At 37.1% G+C, this 17,228-nt stretch overlaps 2 protein-coding genes and 2 long non-coding RNA genes across 4 annotated transcripts; 1 reads left to right on the forward strand and 3 right to left on the reverse strand.

The window, feature by feature from the left end:
* Positions 1 to 4: 4 nt before the first annotated feature.
* LOC113352931 lies at positions 5 to 1,043 on the forward strand. Its single transcript, XR_003360993.1, has 2 exons — positions 5 to 60; positions 713 to 1,043. It is a non-coding gene; the product is annotated as an uncharacterized LOC113352931 (long non-coding RNA).
* Positions 1,044 to 2,268: 1,225 nt separating this feature from the next.
* On the reverse strand, positions 2,269 to 5,292 carry LOC113346736 (protein DETOXIFICATION 33-like). Its single transcript, XM_026590238.1, has 8 exons — positions 4,875 to 5,292; positions 3,868 to 4,409; positions 3,673 to 3,759; positions 3,282 to 3,577; positions 3,085 to 3,203; positions 2,918 to 3,004; positions 2,760 to 2,813; positions 2,269 to 2,633 (listed from the first exon to the last, which is right to left on the reverse strand). Exons 1-8 carry the CDS (start codon positions 5,142 to 5,144, stop codon positions 2,610 to 2,612), a joined length of 1,479 nt encoding a protein of 492 aa, XP_026446023.1. The 5' UTR covers positions 5,145 to 5,292; the 3' UTR covers positions 2,269 to 2,609.
* Positions 5,293 to 5,728: 436 nt separating this feature from the next.
* On the reverse strand, positions 5,729 to 9,749 carry LOC113346737 (protein DETOXIFICATION 33-like). Its single transcript, XM_026590239.1, has 8 exons — positions 9,418 to 9,749; positions 7,690 to 8,231; positions 7,508 to 7,594; positions 7,108 to 7,403; positions 6,885 to 7,003; positions 6,693 to 6,779; positions 6,531 to 6,596; positions 5,729 to 6,201 (listed from the first exon to the last, which is right to left on the reverse strand). The coding sequence occupies exons 1-8, from the start codon at positions 9,682 to 9,684 to the stop codon at positions 6,163 to 6,165; spliced, it is 1,503 nt and encodes a 500-aa protein (XP_026446024.1). The 5' UTR covers positions 9,685 to 9,749; the 3' UTR covers positions 5,729 to 6,162.
* A 3,218-nt stretch (positions 9,750 to 12,967) lies between these two features.
* On the reverse strand, positions 12,968 to 15,609 carry LOC113346738. Its single transcript, XR_003358612.1, has 2 exons — positions 13,722 to 15,609; positions 12,968 to 13,190 (listed from the first exon to the last, which is right to left on the reverse strand). It is a non-coding gene; the product is annotated as an uncharacterized LOC113346738 (long non-coding RNA).
* Positions 15,610 to 17,228: the final 1,619 nt, after the last annotated feature.

The raw sequence follows: 17,228 nt of genomic DNA on the forward strand, positions 1-17,228 counted from the left end.
ATTTGTAATTAAGACTTGTTCATCAGATTTGCAAGAGTTGATTGATTTGGCTTGGATTTGGTAAGAATTCTATCTTCTTAATCTTTTCTTTTGATTTTTCATTATTTTTGTTAATGAAATTAGGGTGTTAAATAAAATCTGGGCTTTGCTTTAGTTTTGTTGTTTAATGTTTGAAAGATTGAGATCTTATCTAATTGATGTGTGTTTCATTGAATTGTGATGCTATGCTCTGTTTTATGTTACTGAATTTGTGATTTTAGGGTTAGGGTTTTGTTTTTGGATTTGTTTGGATGAGAATTGATCAATTGAATGATGTTGAGAAGATCCAGATGTTATCTTGATTTTGAGTATGAGCTGCAAAATCTTTGGATTGAAAGTTTAGCTGAATTGCTAATAACAAGCTAGTACTTGTCTTAATGCAGGGTTCATGTTTTGTTATTGATCTGGTAATGTGTATCTTGATGTGTGTAGTTAATTTGAGAAATTAGGGTGTTAGAAATTAGGGTGTTAATTTGTTTTGGTGGTGGTTTTGTAGTTCTCATCTTAATTATGAATTGAAGTTTGGTCTTCTGGATGTTGATCATTCTAGGATGTTTAGCTGATTAATGAATTGAGTCTAATGAAGAGTTGTTATGTATGTTGATGGGTTAAATGAGTTGTGATGCAAGCTGAGATGATATTGAGTTACTAACTACTATTATTTGTTTGGCAGCGTTACTTGGTTCTATCAACACTGATGGCACCACAAGTGCTGCTGATATGGATTAGAAGATCAAGATTCAAGACTACTGCATCACTAGCTGCACTGCTAGTTGTTCTTTTTTCAGATTTTCTCATTTTCAAGACTTAGTGTGTGTGTCTGTGGCTACTGCCTACTTCTAATTGTTGTTTTTTTCGGATTTCCCAGACTTTAGTGTGTGTGATTGTGAGACTGTCAGTTTGTGTGCTACACTGCTACTGCCTACTGCTACTCAGGTTTTCAAAACTTTGTTTGTTTGGTTTGCTAGTAATATAACTACTTATTAATTGTTGCTTTGTTCTAAGTATGAGTTATTACTTAATATATTGAAAAACAGGTAAAAAACATGTACTTAGATTGTCAGAGAAAAAAACATATTTCTGTCTGGAAAAGAACCGATTGGAATCGGTACCGTACCTGGTACCGAATGGAACCGGAACCGAGGTACAAGGTACAGGTACCAGTCCAAAATTTTGGAACCGAGGCTAGGGAGGTACAGGTACTCGGTCTCGTCAAGAACCGAGCCGAACCGTACCGTGTGCACCCTTAATCAAATTATATAAAGGCACATATAGTCCGATTGTGAATTTGGAATATTGTGAAATAGATACCTTTCCATAATCGGTTTATATATGAGGCACATAAAGACCGATTCTTGATTTCCCTACAAATCCAAACTTGAACCCAGAATCGGTTTATGTATGCATTGGCGTAAACCGATTGTGGTTGATGTTCATCACATCAACCTAGAATCGGTTTAGATAGTTGTACAATAAAAACGGATTCATGTTAACATCAACAACAATCGCTTTACGGTAATGCACACATAAACCGATTCTGGGTTGATTTTCCGAAAATTTGATGAGTAAATTTCAGAGATTTAGAGTTAAATCATTGTTGAGTTCCTCTTAAAAGGAATGGATTAAAGGGCTTTAACTCAATTACTCGAATTGTTTGTTTTCGAATTTTCTTTCAAAACCCAAAAAAAATTAGAATTCAATTGTTGTCTGTGATTGATTAGGTTTTAGTTTTTGATTTTGATGGAAATTAAAAAAAAAAATTAGTTTTGATTAATGATTTTTGTATTTGTTAATTGAGTGGTTATGATTTTGTATTTGAATTTGTTTTAGAATGATCAAGGTTTCTTTAAAGGATAATTTAGTATTTTACCATATTTTAAACACCTATATCCTTTTCTCTAGGTTGGTTGAAGAAATTCATAGGACCCAAATAATCACACTAGGGCCCAAACTAGCCAGGCAAATATGAGTGCCCAAGCTTAATCCAAGCAATTTTAGCCCATTTGCACCCCTTAAATATAAGCTGGTTGATGTCTTGCCCGCCCATTCCTCAAATTCTGGCTTTATTAAAGAGATCAAACATTTAATTTCCAGTTTTATTTCTTGTTCTTTTATTTATGTTAGTCGTGATGATAACCAAGTAGCAAATGCTAGTCAGGCCCGTGAGAGTTATGAAATTTTTTCTCCTGCCATTTATAGTCTCCTAACAGGAGACAACAATTCTATCCATCAATAAAATTCTCTTGTTATAAAAAAAAAAATAGGTGAAACTCTTTATGTATTTAAACCAGAATTAAAATTTCTTTACATATCACAACTCATTGACCCGAAACAATTACACAAGCCTACATATTTTGTTTCTGAAGAAGGGTTACAATTCATTCAAGGTTCACAATTCCATCCAGAACAATTTCTTATCTAGAGAACATAAAATCTGCAGCATAAAACCCAGTGGGCACCATCCATAAAGTTGTTCTGTTTTCCAGCGTTGGTTATTGATAATTTGGCACAATCGACTGTCATGCCTCCCCTGAAGGTGCGACATAAACTTTCATTTACAATGCCACCTCTCACGGCTTGACGGAATTCTGAATCTGCCATCGATAAATACAAAAACTATTTAGTTAGTCATGCATATAATGAAATTTACATCAATTTCTTTTTCTTGGTATTATATTAATCTCTTTTGGGTAAAATTAATGGCACAAGTAGATGTAAACCTGGGGGGCTACTGATCCTCCCCATTGATTTATCCTAGATTTTGCCATCAGAGCCTGCAGGGAAAAAAAAAAAAAAAAAAAAAAAGATTTCTTAATTCTAGAGTTATTGAAGTAGGATTGGGTCTATGAGGAAAAGGGAAAGAATTAGAGATAGGAACCTCTTTGTTCCAATCTGTGCCAAGGGTAATGCCAGTAAGAATCAAAGTTTGCAAGCCAACTCCAGAAATCATTCCAAGCCAAACTCCCTGGTCATTCAGTGAAACATTATATCTGGATCAGTACATAAGGTCTGTAGTTTTTGGTATATCATAATAGATGAGTTTACCTTCACGCCCATGTCCAGATAAGAACCAAGTACGTATCCCAATGGAAGACCGACAATATAGTAACATCCAACGTTCACATAGGCTATCAACCATTGCCAACCAGCTCCTACTGCAACACCTGCAACATTAAGGCGAAGAAATGTCAGAGAGGAGAGAGGCAGGTAGAGACCAAAGAAAGTCAGAGAGATGGTCTAACCTGTTAAGACGGGTTGCACACTGTTGAGCAGCAATGTGAATGCAAAAATGATTGCAAGGTCAGAGACGACAGCGGCGACTTCGGGATTATTTGTAAATGGGAGAGCATAAACATTTTTCAAAGCCAGGATAAGGATCATGAAAGCTATGCCAACCAATGCGGCAGACATCACCACAACTAGTATAGAGAATTTGGCTGCCCTTGGTCTGCCTGCCCCAAGTTCATTAGAAATCCTGACACTGATTGCAGCATTGAACCCTAAGAAAATCATGAATTCCCATCCACTCAGGTTTGTGCTGCCATTGGTATTCATGAACAATGTTAACACACATACCCAGAACTAACATTTTCACACAGATTTCAGTAGTTACTGCGGAATCGAATGACTTACCATATCGATATTGCAGCTACTGCTATAGCAGCGTTCCTTAATCGACCAGCTACCACAATGAGAAACATCAGATACCAGAATTCAAGGCTGCATCAAACATGGAAAGACCCTTTTAGACCACATCATCTGGTTATTTAGTGCGGTAACGTCGCATGGTTGATCTAGCAATGTTTTAGAGAGGGACTGAGAGATTACCACAACATGATGGCTGAAGCGACGGATAGTCGAGCGAATGCACCCAAATCACGAAATGCGCTCCAACTGAAACCATTCCAGGCACCAGGACAGTTACCCATAACAACGTATGCAAATTGGCCCAACACCACCAACCACCATGATACATTGAGTGATACAGCTGCACCAGGTAGCCCTAATTGGAACTGTACTATGAGAAGCCAACTTAAGAATATATGAAACAGAAGTGCTATTCCAGATATCCATGCCATAGCCATGACCTTGCTTTGTGACTGTAAGAATTTCTGTAATGGGAAATTCATTCCATATGCAAACAATTGAGGGATCATGTAGAGAGAGAATTTCCCAGCAAGAACTGCAATCTCTTCGTCTTGTCCAAAGAACCTCAAAATTGGGGTAGCGAAAACGTATATTGGTAGAACAACTAAACAAGTCACACCAAGGATGATCCATGAACGTTGCATGTATACGCCTAGCATGTGATACTGTTTCGCTCCAAATGCTTGTCCACATAGCGTTTCCAATGCACTTCCCATTCCCAACTAATCAAAATAGATATGATTATTAGTACAACCACATTCTGGAAGTTTGCCAAATACCGTATCTTCTGAAGTGTAAGTTTTTAAGCTACACTATTGAGTGTAACTCGTACTCGGAACTCCGTTTTTACGGTCTAAAATTGAGTGGTTTTGTTCACCCATATATTACAAGTGGTTATCAAATTGATCATAATCACTTTTATTTTCTTGTTTAAAGAATATTCAACGAAGAATATTCAATCATTTTGTTTTGTTTTAATTCCACCAATTTTTCAACCTCATTTACACTACCTACAGACAACAAAAAGGAAACTATAAACTAGAAAGATTCTCATCGGTTAGGATCTAGATAGCTAAACAGCTTCTAGTGACAACTCAGTATATGGTTGTTCTTAAATCAAAATGAACTACACGGCTAAGTACTAGTAGCTACTAATTATCAAGTTGTAGAAGTAGAGGAATTCGTACCATGATACCAAAAGCAAGGCCAGCAATGACCATGTTTTCAACAGAGACAGCATCAAGCTCAAGAGTAGTAAGATGACCAGCAAAAACTTGAGTGATAGCTCCAAGAGAATACTGAGCAACGGATGTGAATATAGCAGGACCGGCCAATAACCATAGTTTTTTGTTTTCTACGAGTGATTCTTTTATGAATTTTCCACAGTTTGTTATCTCATCAATATCTTCCTCTCTTCCTTCTCCTTCGATTAACCGATCTCGCAAATCACTATCCATTTACTCTTCTTGCTCTCTCTCCCTCTCTGTTTCTAGCTAGTGAGGACTTGACGAACTCAGCACAACTCTTCAGCCGGTTATATACATTTTTTTCCTCTCCGATAGCTGATATCGACTGATCTTGGTTTCTCCTGTTATTTATGAGTCAGCAGTGTGCTGGACTGCTAATTTGCACGTGTTCTATACTTCTACCTAATGTAATAATTGGCTCTGGTTTTGTCTTTTTGATATAGACGTACCAAGATATTATGATTGTCCTGATTCTCTTATTGGCGCGCGTGGGCGACGAATGAACGTCAATGCTGTGGCAAATGAAAGAGAGTACGTTGTTGCCATGCCGACACAACGAATAAAGGTGGTTGTTTGATTTGGAAAGATTTCTAATCTAATTACATATTAAAATTGGTGATACTCCACTGGATTAAGATTTCATGACCAATCAATGTAAAGAACATGAGCAACTGTAGTGACTAGTTGGTCGTTCTAGCCGTTTTCTTTACGCATGTCTGTTTCCATCTCCACCAACTATTTTTAACCATACGAGTACTACCACCTGTTTTTAACCATACATGTAAATTGTAATCTATTCGAAGAAAGGATAAAATTCATTCAAGGCGCACTGTTGTGAAAACCTCACTTGCATAACATAAGCGTCTTAAGATAGAGAGCATCAAAAACAAATCTAGGAGAACATGGATTAAATTACGGGCCAAGGCTAATTCACGTGCCACCAGATTACCCAAAAACTTGACAAACATAAGATTAAAGGCAGCAGATAGAGGGGAATTAGTCTTGACCAAGATTTAGAGCAGTTTGAACTTTGAAGAAGAGGAACTGCCCTCTGGAATTCAAAAAACTGATGAAGAGACGGTAAAATATCAGGGTACAAAAAATCCACTGCTACTTCCAGAAATTTTCTTGTCTCTAACATCAATGCATTTTTCTTTCCAGCGTGGTAAAATGTTTACATCTTGAGCACCCACCGTTTTTCTCCTGAACGTGTGACAGTCCGTTTGGTTTAAAACACCACATCTCTTTGCTTGGAAAAATTTGGATTCTGCCATCAACCAACATAAAACTGTTAATTGTATGCATAGAGATTTAGTTCACTATGTCATTCGCATTTGGAACAAAATCTATTTGGATAAATATGAAAGGCAAGGGAGTGCCGTTTAAGCATACCCCTGTGGTTTTCAGGGTCATCAAACTCATTGTACTACATATACTAGCTCTTCCGAAAATGACACAAAAGTTTTTCACAGGGACAGACTAGCTTTATCAAGTATGCAATGTTCATGGGGCCATATATATTCATTGTCTATTGATTTGAGTTAGATGACCACATCAATTTGTTTTAATTAAAAATAAAATGATTTTGATTATAACCTGGCTATCCATTTGAGGAGCTACTGAACCTCCCCATTTGTTTATCCTAGATTTTGCCATTAGAGCCTGCAGGAGAAAAAGAAGAGAAAAATCTTTAAAAAAAAAGTTGAAGATGGGGTAGTGTATTTGGGTGTGTGCGTGGGGCGAGGGAGAGAGAGAAACCTCTTTGTTCCAGTTGGTGCCAAGGGTAATGCCAGTAAGGACCAAAGTTTGCAATCCAATTCCGGAGATCATTCCAATCCAAACTCCCTAGCCATTCAGAACACGAACATTTGTTAGAATCTGTGAAACAATAAATTTAGCGTTGTCTTACTTAAAATGCAGTATTTTGAATTATCTTATTAGATGAGTTACCTTTACACCCATGTCCAGATAGGAGCCAAGTAAGTATCCCAGTGGAAGACCGACAATATAGTAACATCCAATGTTCACATAGGCTATCAACCATTGCCAACCAGCTCCTACTGCCACACCTGCAACATCAAGGCCAAGAAATGTCAGAGAGGAACAGTATGAAAGAGAGACAAGTAAAGAGAGGGTCAAGTAGAGACCAGAGAAACCAGAGAGATGGTCTGACCTGTTAAGACGGGTTGGACACTGTTGAGTAGCAAAGTGAAAGAGAAAATGATGGCAAGGTCGGAGACAACAGCCGCGACTTCAGGACTATTTGTAAATGGGAGAGCATAAACATTTCTCAGAGCCAAGATAAGGATCATGAAAGCTATGCCAACCACTGCGGCAGACATCACCACCACTAGTATAGAGAACTTGGCTGCCCTTGGTCTGCCTGCCCCGAGTTCATTTGAAATCCTCACACTAATTGCAGCGTTGAACCCTAAGAATATCATAAATTCCCATCCACTCAGGTTTACGCTGCCATTGGTAACCATAAAAAGTGTTAACACGACTATCCAAATTGACATTTTGCACAGGCGTAAAATTAATGCAATAGTTATTGTGAAATATGAATGACTTACCATATCGATATTGCAGCCACCGCTATTGCAGCATTCTTCAATTGACCAGCTACCACAATGAGAAACATCAGATACCAGAATTCAAGACTGCATGGAACATGGAAAGACGCTTTTAGACCACATCATTTGCTTAGCTAAGATTGTTGTAGAAAAAGAGATGGAGAGAGTGGAAGTGAGTGTACCACATCATGATGGCTGAAGCAATGGAGAGCCTAGCGAATGCCCCCAAATCATGAAATGCACTCCAACTAAAACCAGTCCAGGCACCAGGACAGTTACCCATAACAACATATGCAAACTGGCCCAAGACCACTACCCACCATGATAAATTGAGTGATACAGCTGCACCAGGTAGCCCTAATTGAAACTGTACTATGAGAAGCCAACTTAAGAATATATGAAACAGAAGAGCTATTCCAGATATCCATGCCATGGCCATGACCTTGCTTTGTGACTGTAAGAATTTCTGTAATGGGAAATTCAGCCCATAAGCAAACAGTTGGGGGATCATGTAGAGGGAGAATCTCCCAGCAAGAACTGCAATCTCTTCGTTTTGTCCAAAGAACCTCAAAATCGGGGTAGCAAAAACATATATCGGCAGAACAACAAAGCACGTCAAACCAAGGATGACCCATGAACGTTGCATGTAAACACCTAGCATGTGATACTGTTTTGCTCCAAATGCTTGTCCACACAGTGTTTCCAATGCACTCCCCATTCCCAGCTGATAAAAAATCATTTTGATGGTTAGGATTATTATAAAAGGATACATTCTTAGCACCATCAACATGCATGCATGGATTTACTTAATGAGGAAATCTTCTCACAAAAATACCAACAAGCATTTGGGTTTTCTGGAGGTGTGCAAAACAAGTATCGATGTATGTGCATTGTAAGTTTATCATGGTAGACACCAAGTGTACTGGGATAAATATACATCGTGCATAAAACAACGAATTCTGTTTCTATCTGCGGAAGTGCACACAATATTCCTGTATGCTTACCAGAAAACACAAATTGTTTATTCAAACCTCGACAAATCAAAAGCAGTGGAGGTTTAGTTAAACATTTAGACTGTGGCTTGGTGCACCCATTTTACAAGTGGTGGTCAAAATGATAGTCACTTTTTGTTCTTTGGATTCTATGTATCTTCTTCCTTAGAATCCCTACCAATAGAATACTGAATGATTCTGCTTACTACCAACTTACAACCTCTCTCATCCACAGACCACAGTGCTATGGAAACTGGCAATTTTAGGCAAGTTACATATCAAAACGAAATTGGTAAAAGTAGGTTTTTGACAATTGCCAGCTGAACTTGCCAAGATGGTAAGTTCAAACGGCTGTACCTGATCATAACAACACCAATTGTGAGGAAAAATTGCCAAAATTTTAACTTAGAGGTAGTTATTTTGGCTGGCAAACACAATATTATGGAAAAGGTTGATTGTCAGATATTGTAAGGGTTCTGGAGAACGAGTATGACTTACACAACCATATAAAAGTTGAAACTGGGTATGAAACGAAAGCCAACTTTAAAATGGGTATGAATCATGCTCCTTCACAACCATATTGGGTAGTATAATCTCATAGACTCATACTCCATCTTGGATCGAGTTTAGCTTCAGACTCACTAACTTTCATGGAGTGTGTAAAGGGTCAAAAACAAGTTGATACTCCATATGCCAAATAGACCAACTGCTATTTTAACTCGCCATATGCATAGCAATGCAAAGTCGCTAAAGAGCTACAATATTTGGCTATCCCACTATGATTAAATTTTTAGAGGAAATTGTCATATCTAGCTAACCAGGTTAACTCAATCATTAATTACCACCACTAAAACAATTTTAGTCTACTATACATCTATATATATAAAGAGAATATATAGAGAGAGATAAGAGATATACCATGATACCGAAAGCAAGGCCTGCAATGACCGAGTTTTCAACAGAGACGGCATCAAGTTCAAGAGTAGTGAGATGACCAGCAAAAACTTGAGTCATGGCTCCAAGAGAATACTGTGCAATGGTTGTGAATATAGCAGGACCAGCCAATAACCATAGTTTTTTGTTTTCTATTGCTGATTCTTTTACGAACTGTCCCCAAGTTTTTATCTCGTCAATGTCTTCTTCTCCTCCTCCTTCGACTAACCGATCTTCCAAATTGTTATCCATTTTTTTTTTCTCCCTGCTCTCTCTCTAGCTAGTGAGGTGTGAGGAGTTGACAAACTCTCGGTATCATCGTTTAGCTGCTTTAATAGATAGTTACTTAAGTGACGGATTAGGAGACGTTACTGGTGTGACGAACGATGAGAGATTGCCCACGTCGACACATAAAAAACAGGACAAAAAAATAGAGCTTTATCGGAAAGAGTTCTACTAGCATTTTGGAATTTTTGTGAACAAAGAAATTCTAACATTTAAGAATCCGGAAAGGAGTATTAGTGGTTTAGTGGTTATACACGTTTTCTTTCTGTAGATGCAAGAGAGTTGTTGTGGGAGTAATAGTGATGGCATTGGCAGGTGCAGTAGTTTTAAATTTCGTTTATTATGAGAGGGTGACATGACATGATATGATATCCATCCAATTTTGTTTAGTAGTACTGTAGTAGTTGCGTTTGGCCCAGCCCTCGGGAACAAAAATCCACAAACCTTTAGTAAATACTTCTGGGAAAAAATTATTTGAACTAGCAGACTTCTAACCGCCAGATCTAATAGATATGACGTCGTCTAACACATAAATTAACCATCGCTAGTTTTTTAAAATTTCATTGAACCTTATTGTTCCTGAAATTTCGTAATCTTCTTGAACGCAAAGTTTTCATCTTCTTATTCTCAAATCAATGACCGGATATGTGAGTGAAGATATAATTAATTAAAAAAATTTCCATTTTTCTGGGGAAATAATGTGCAGTGCAGCAGGTTATTATGATTTTTGATAGAAGAGCAAAATTTCATCTAAAAGAGTGCGAAAACTAACTGTAGTTTATGAACAAGAAAAATTGACTCGTGAGTCAGACATTTTTGGTGTTGCTTAGGCAATCGGTTAGAATTTTTGTAAAAAGAAAAAGAAAAAATAGTGATTATGGGGTTTTTTTCTCCAGGATTTACGCACATGACAGCAGCCTCTAATAATTTTGTTTTTCTCCGGAAAAGAAGTTGACCTGAGATAATATATTGATAGAGTCGATTTCTCGGAAACCTTACAGAAATTTTTCAAGACGATAGAAAAATCATACAAGTTATAGTATCTCCACCAATTCTTGCCTATCCAGTCTATCCTTTCAGAACTAAAAACATTATAGTAAGTAACATGATCCGGAGGACCAAACAGTATATTAAGTCATACAAGTTATAGTATCTCCACCAAGTTATCAGACGATCTTCTCTCTCGCAAAGGAAATGACCAAATTTCAAGAGCCAAACTGATCTTGAGAACGAAATCAGTTTGTATCAAAGCACAAGGCAGTGATTGGACTAAACCCAACCCAATGTTCATCCAAAACATGTAAGTAACATGAACCGGAGGTTTTTAAGTTTAGAGTGCCTATTGCTATCAAGGTAGCAGTGACCCAACTAGTAGTAACAACAGACAAAATAAAATAAAATAACCGAAGTAGTTTCTAATAATATTTGGGTTACCCAAACAACCCAAATACACGTCATTCCTCTTCTCTTAACTGTCGAATCTTGTTTTGGGGCATATAGAAATGTTTCGAGGCTACACAATGCTTACCCTAACTAGTGTAGGTTGATATGGGGGTGTCTAAAGCTAGTTAAATTACTTAGATAACCTTGACTAATTTTATTTATTTTTTTCAAAAAAAAATTCTTTCTTTTTATTGATGGTGGTTTTTAGTATAGGGCGAAAACTGTAAAAGTCTATCTACCTGACCCGACATCAGATGTAGTAAACATTGATATGTCTATATTCCGCAGGGAATTTGGAGAATATATCAAAATCAGTGCCAATGTCTCTCTTCATATTATATTGAAACTCAAGCTCCTAGATGAATTGTTCACTAGTATAGAGCCTAATGAGTATATAAGCTTCTAGCTGCATTACTCACTAATGCCGGAGCCTGCCGAGTATTTTTCCTATGCTATGTTCCTTGGCTGAACCCTTAATATTGATATGGCATGACAATTTGTGTTCACTCGCAGCAGAATAGCACGAATTTCCAAGTATCAAGGTTAAGGTCCCTGCATAAAAATACTCAATCGGAAAGCATACTGCTATCTGTAAATAAACTTAAAGAACTTTGTGACAACACATGAAATTCAATCAATTTTGTGATAATTCACAAGATTCGGATATTAACCTGACTAATTTGCAAAAATTAGACTTTTGCCCCCTGCGCAGTATATTAGACCCCACCGGTCGAAATTAAGCTTAGGTAAACTAGGCAATTAATCCGCCATGGATTAGTAGGTGCAAAATCCTATCCAAAATCAGAAAACAAAGAATAAAAGTATCCACAAAATAGGAGCAACAACAAAGGGAGGTGTGGTCATGCCATAGGCCAGCCGGCACCACTTGCAAATGGCCACATCCCATGTTTCCCGACCGACACTATTTCCCGTCGACCAATCAGGTCGCCTTAAATACGCTACGTGCACCTGGAAGTGTGGCCACGCCCATGCTTGGCCGACCCCTCTTTTTATTGACCAATCAGGTCACTCTAAACTTGCCACAGTATTAAAAGAGGGAAAATTGCGCCAGATGGTCACAGTGCCAAATTGGCTTTCCAAAACCGTGCCGACATGCCAATGGCATGCCAAACGTGCCATCCCGCTCCGTATGATAATGGCATGCCAAACATGCCATGCCGCCAAACATGCCAAACGTGCCACTTTGCCACAGCAGCATGCCGAACGTACCAACGTGCCATAAATAGCGCGCCTATGTGCTAACCTACTTTCTGTTCGTGGCCAACGCTATAATAGAGTTTGGTCAAGGTTTCCCAACTATAACACAATTTCCTTTAGTGGCATTAGTTGAAACCCTAACTTTGGTCGTGGCCCAAATTATGCCACTTCGGGCCCCACAACATGCCACGAGCCATGTGGGACCGGGAAACCCTAAAAATGGCGCCATGCTATGGACACTCATAGCCACCCTTGATCCTGTGACCATCCCCACGTTTTGGCTTCACCATAATTCCTCTAGCGTGGCCATGGCGCCGTTTGCACAAAAAACGTCAACGTGCCGCGGTCACATGCCACAGGCACAAATTAGGGTTTCGACGAAACCCTAACTTAGCTAAGGTTGCCACGCCAACCAAGCCAAGTAATGATCCCTAGGGAATTAAGTTTGATATGGAAACTGGAGCCAATATTTCCGAAGCCATATTTGGGTCTAACACCAATATGCGCCAAATTCTAGCTTGGCTATTGTAGCGCCTCCTAAGCTAGCAGCTGACTGATCCAAAAGATTAACTAAGCAAAGAGATACTAAGAATCTAAATCATTTACTTAAATATTCAATTAAGAAATATGCTACATAAGAACTAACCCCGCTAAGAAATATATAAATAAGAACTCCTCTCAAATGATACATATACAATAGTCATTTAGTTTACAAACAGAATATACAACATAATAAACATAGCAGAAGTTAACTAATTAACAGAGTCAACTCCTTGAAGATTTCGCTGCGCAACTCTGGTTTGTCTCTGAAACTGAAAGTGGGAATGGGTGAGCACAGAGTGCCAAGTAGGAATACCATTTAACTTTAAAGAAATCATGAGTAAGATTTGGAAAATAATTAATGTTTTCCCAAACATCAGTGACTAAGTCACTGGAATGCACAAACATGTATATGGACAAACTCCTTCGTCAAACAATGTATTATATGGTTGTGCAATTCCGAACTCGCAAATCAACACCTAATCGTACATATGGATGTCGACAATTCCGAACTCGCAAACTGTCGACCAATATAAGCATAAAAGCTGAATTCATGTAGATATAAATGTGAAGGAGCATACTCTATATACCACATGTGGAAATTCTCATTTCCCATAACAATTCAAAATTACATACCTGACAAGTCATTTCCATTTCATGGAAAGATTCAAAGAATCGACAGAACTATCATAATTCAATTTATATAAAGCATGGAATGCATAACATACAATGTATGAGTTGATAAACATAAACTTTTGTAAAATAAAACAACAATGGTTTCAAAAGAGTTAAAGTATTCCCACCTCTTTTGACAAGCCACGCCTACCTCGAGATCCATGATCCACCAGTTCATCCTTTGAATCGATTGTCGTTAATATAGACTAACAGCAATAGCAGTTTTAAGCTTTTCACAACAACGACTACCTACAACTCTATATTCACTATTTTGCAACTTCAGGTTCCCAACTAAACCAACCTAATCACTAGTCTCCCCAAATTGCAAGATTGTTCCCTAACTGGCTTACCATTAGCATAACCAACTCCAGTAACTACAACTCTTCTGCAAAGCAGAGTAATCTCAGCTGTATATCCAATCAGCCACCAACACACACCAAAACATATTCTTTAGAACTTATTTCTTATAGTCTACAATACCACCAAACTCAGTACTTTCAACAACAAGCTTCTATTAAAACTATCACTAGCTGCAACCATAACAACATCTCCATTCACTAACTTCAACTCAGGCAACACCTTCATCAATTCATATACCTCTTGCAGTTTCAGTTAAGATCAAACTCAAACCATTAACCACAGTTACTCAAACCCGTTATTATTAAAACCACATATAACTACAGAAACAGTCCCATCACATCTTCCCAGCCTGCAATTCAACCTCAGTTGCGACTCATCTCATAATCTCAATTTCATTAAAACTCATTCATCATTAATCCCCATAATTGTAATTCATATGAACTCAGATCATGGGTATAACTCTCATTACTGCAACAACCAAAATATTCCAACAACTCATAGTTCAATCATCATCTCAAGAAACAAAATAAACTCCATAATCTTCATTCATCACCATCATAGTGATATAATCAAAATCAAGACCACTGTTTATGACCGCGCAAAGCGTAAGTAAATTCTGTAGATGTCACTCATATAGTCGAAGCTTGCTTAGATCTTCCCGTCCCTACTCCTCGATTCCGGGGTGGGTCAATCGGAATACCTTAGCCGGTTGGAAAGCAAAGTGCTCCTTCCTCGGTCGCTGGATTCGTGCGTGAAAGCCCATTCATTCCAAGAGAGCATCACCCAATACACCGGCAACTCCCATCATATGAAATGGGTTCAACGTCCAATTATGAAATCCTTGGAAGAACAGGATGAATCGAAATATAACTGCTACACCAAAACTAGGTGCAAAGAACCAACCAGATACAACAACATCGACTTGAAACACAACAATAAGATAATAATCTTACTAACTTTACAGAGGAAGACAATTACCTCAACTCTGAAATTGAAGTCTTCTCAGTAACTGGATCTGCAAATTAGCATCAAAATCTTCCTCTTCACTTCTTGTTCATCAAAACCCATCCGTTAACTCCTTCTTAACCAAGATTTTCAATAAGAAACCCAAATTTCTCAATTTGGGGAAGAACGGGACATACCATAATTCTTAAATTGAATCAATCTTCACAGCTAGCACAACCCTGCTTCATTCAAATACTCTAATTCACGTCAAACCCATCTCCAATTAATCTTCCAAAGATTCAATTTCATCTTCTACTGCCTCTCTGAATTTCTTACAAACCCTAGTTCAGTATTTTTTCACTAACACGACTCTTCCGGATCAGTCATACAATAACCCTTCTCGATCTCCATCTAACAACAACCCGAATCACCTATCAGTTTCATCATGCACTCAACATCAATCTCAAAAACCTAATTCTGCTTCTCTCTGATTCATCATAAAGTCTTACCAATCTCTAATATCCTCCTTCCTAATTACATCGACAACACCTGCTTCATCATCTGAATAGCTTCAGTAATCAAAATCTCTCTATCAACTCTCAATTTGATCACTCGAACTCTCACAGAGGAAGAAGAGAGGAAAAGTAGAAGAAGGAAGAAGAAACGAGAAGAAATAAGAATAAGAAAGAAGAAAAGAAATGTGAGTTATCTGCTCGGTTTGGTTAGATAAGACCAAGGAAAACACTAAGGTACCCACGAGATTTGATAAAGGGAGGCAAGACGGTTTGTCTACAAAATGACTAATCTGCCATTCATACTCAACCGATGATAACTTCTTCGTCCGGTATCCGGATGATACGTTCGAGTAGTCCATTTAGCCTAACTTTTTGAGACCTATCTAATGATACTAGTCTCATATCTAAATCGTTGTTAGATTAATTCCTATTAATTAAAATCTATATTAGCTAATCGAGTCATTATCGACTAAATCGTCTCTTAACTATTGCTAAACCGGTCAAATAGCGTTGACGTCCTTGAGGGTCCTTACATTCTCCCCACCTTATACATTTTCGTCCTCGAAAATCAAACCATCCTTCTGGTCTTCAAAAACTCCCCACCTTATAGAATCATTTCATCGCTAGTCTAAGTGCAAACAACATAAAACAAAGCACAAACCTATATGACTTTCTATAATTAAAATTTGTGGCTCTAGGTTCAACTACCTTGATTTAAATTTTATCAAATAGGGAAGTTTAAATTTTCTTACACTAATTTATATAATGGGAAAACTATAAGTTTTAGTCTTTAAACTCCTTACACTACTTTCTATTCTATAAAATACCTGTCTCAAATTACAAGGGAGATTCCTATGAGTCTTTCTAAGTAAAATTATATCTATCGGTTTCCTGAAGAATTATACCAAGCTTCTATGATCAGTCATCTCTGAATGCAGTTGCCCTGTCAAGGTTGGTCAATCCCAACAATGCCTTCCTACGAACAGAGAAAACACAACCTTCACTATTCCCCAGTGCTGGATTAACTAAATACAAACTTATTACGATTAACTAAGTATTAATTTATTAAGATTAATTAGTCTCTAAACTTTTATCGTAATTGGTGTAAGTCTGGTAAATTTACTTCATAGAATATATAAATAGTTCACATCATTTTAAGCAATTTAGTCATCTAAATTTATTTATTAAATAATGTCAATTCGATTTTTACGCCAATTTATAATATTTCATAATTTTAACTTAACTGTAATACCATATATATATATATATATATAAATTTTCCCAAAATTATCCATTATAAATTTACTACCAGCCTAACTATTTGCATATTATTATTAATTATATTATTATTATCATTATTTTTAAGTTGATAGTCCGGCGGACACACTAAGCCTTAATCATGTAAATATAATTCTACTTTTACGTAAAGATTGTTCGAATTGAATCGATATACTATATCTTGTTAAATGTTGGCGTTGGTAACTTAATATGATCTAAATTTGAGTCTGCATAAAATTATAATATGTCCTAATAGTCTTTAGATTTTTCTATTACTGTAAAGTATCCTATTAATATATGATTTTTTTTTTAATTCTACTATTACACTAAACATCCAAATACTATTATTATTAATTCATGTATATTTGTTTCATTATAAAGATTTACTGGATCATTTTGTTAGACTAAAGATAATTTCGATACAAGAATTCTAACAAGTGTCTTTTTATTTTATACATTTTAAGTATTATCTTAACCGTCTAGTTCAAATACAAAACAGCTATTCCTAATTTGTCATTAGTTTAATTTATAAAACTT

Source organism: Papaver somniferum, chromosome 2, assembly GCF_003573695.1.
Source record: "Papaver somniferum cultivar HN1 chromosome 2, ASM357369v1, whole genome shotgun sequence".
Lineage (NCBI taxonomy): Eukaryota > Viridiplantae > Streptophyta > Magnoliopsida > Ranunculales > Papaveraceae > Papaver > Papaver somniferum.

Coding starts and splice junctions, on each gene's coding strand:
- LOC113346736 (XM_026590238.1), bottom strand. CDS start 5,144: ATGGATAGTGATTTGCGAGATCGGTTAATCGAAGGAGAAGGAAGAGAG. Junction 3,578..3,672: donor GTAGCTGCAATATCGATATG/GTAAGTCATTCG, acceptor TACCAATGGCAG/CACAAACCTGAGTGGATGGG. Junction 3,005..3,084: donor ATCTGGACATGGGCGTGAAG/GTAAACTCATCT, acceptor CTGAATGACCAG/GGAGTTTGGCTTGGAATGAT.
- LOC113346737 (XM_026590239.1), bottom strand. CDS start 9,684: ATGGATAACAATTTGGAAGATCGGTTAGTCGAAGGAGGAGGAGAAGAA. Junction 7,595..7,689: donor GCTTCAGCCATCATGATGTG/GTACACTCACTT, acceptor TGTTCCATGCAG/TCTTGAATTCTGGTATCTGA. Junction 6,202..6,530: donor CTCCTCAAATGGATAGCCAG/GTTATAATCAAA, acceptor GGTTGATGGCAG/AATCCAAATTTTTCCAAGCA.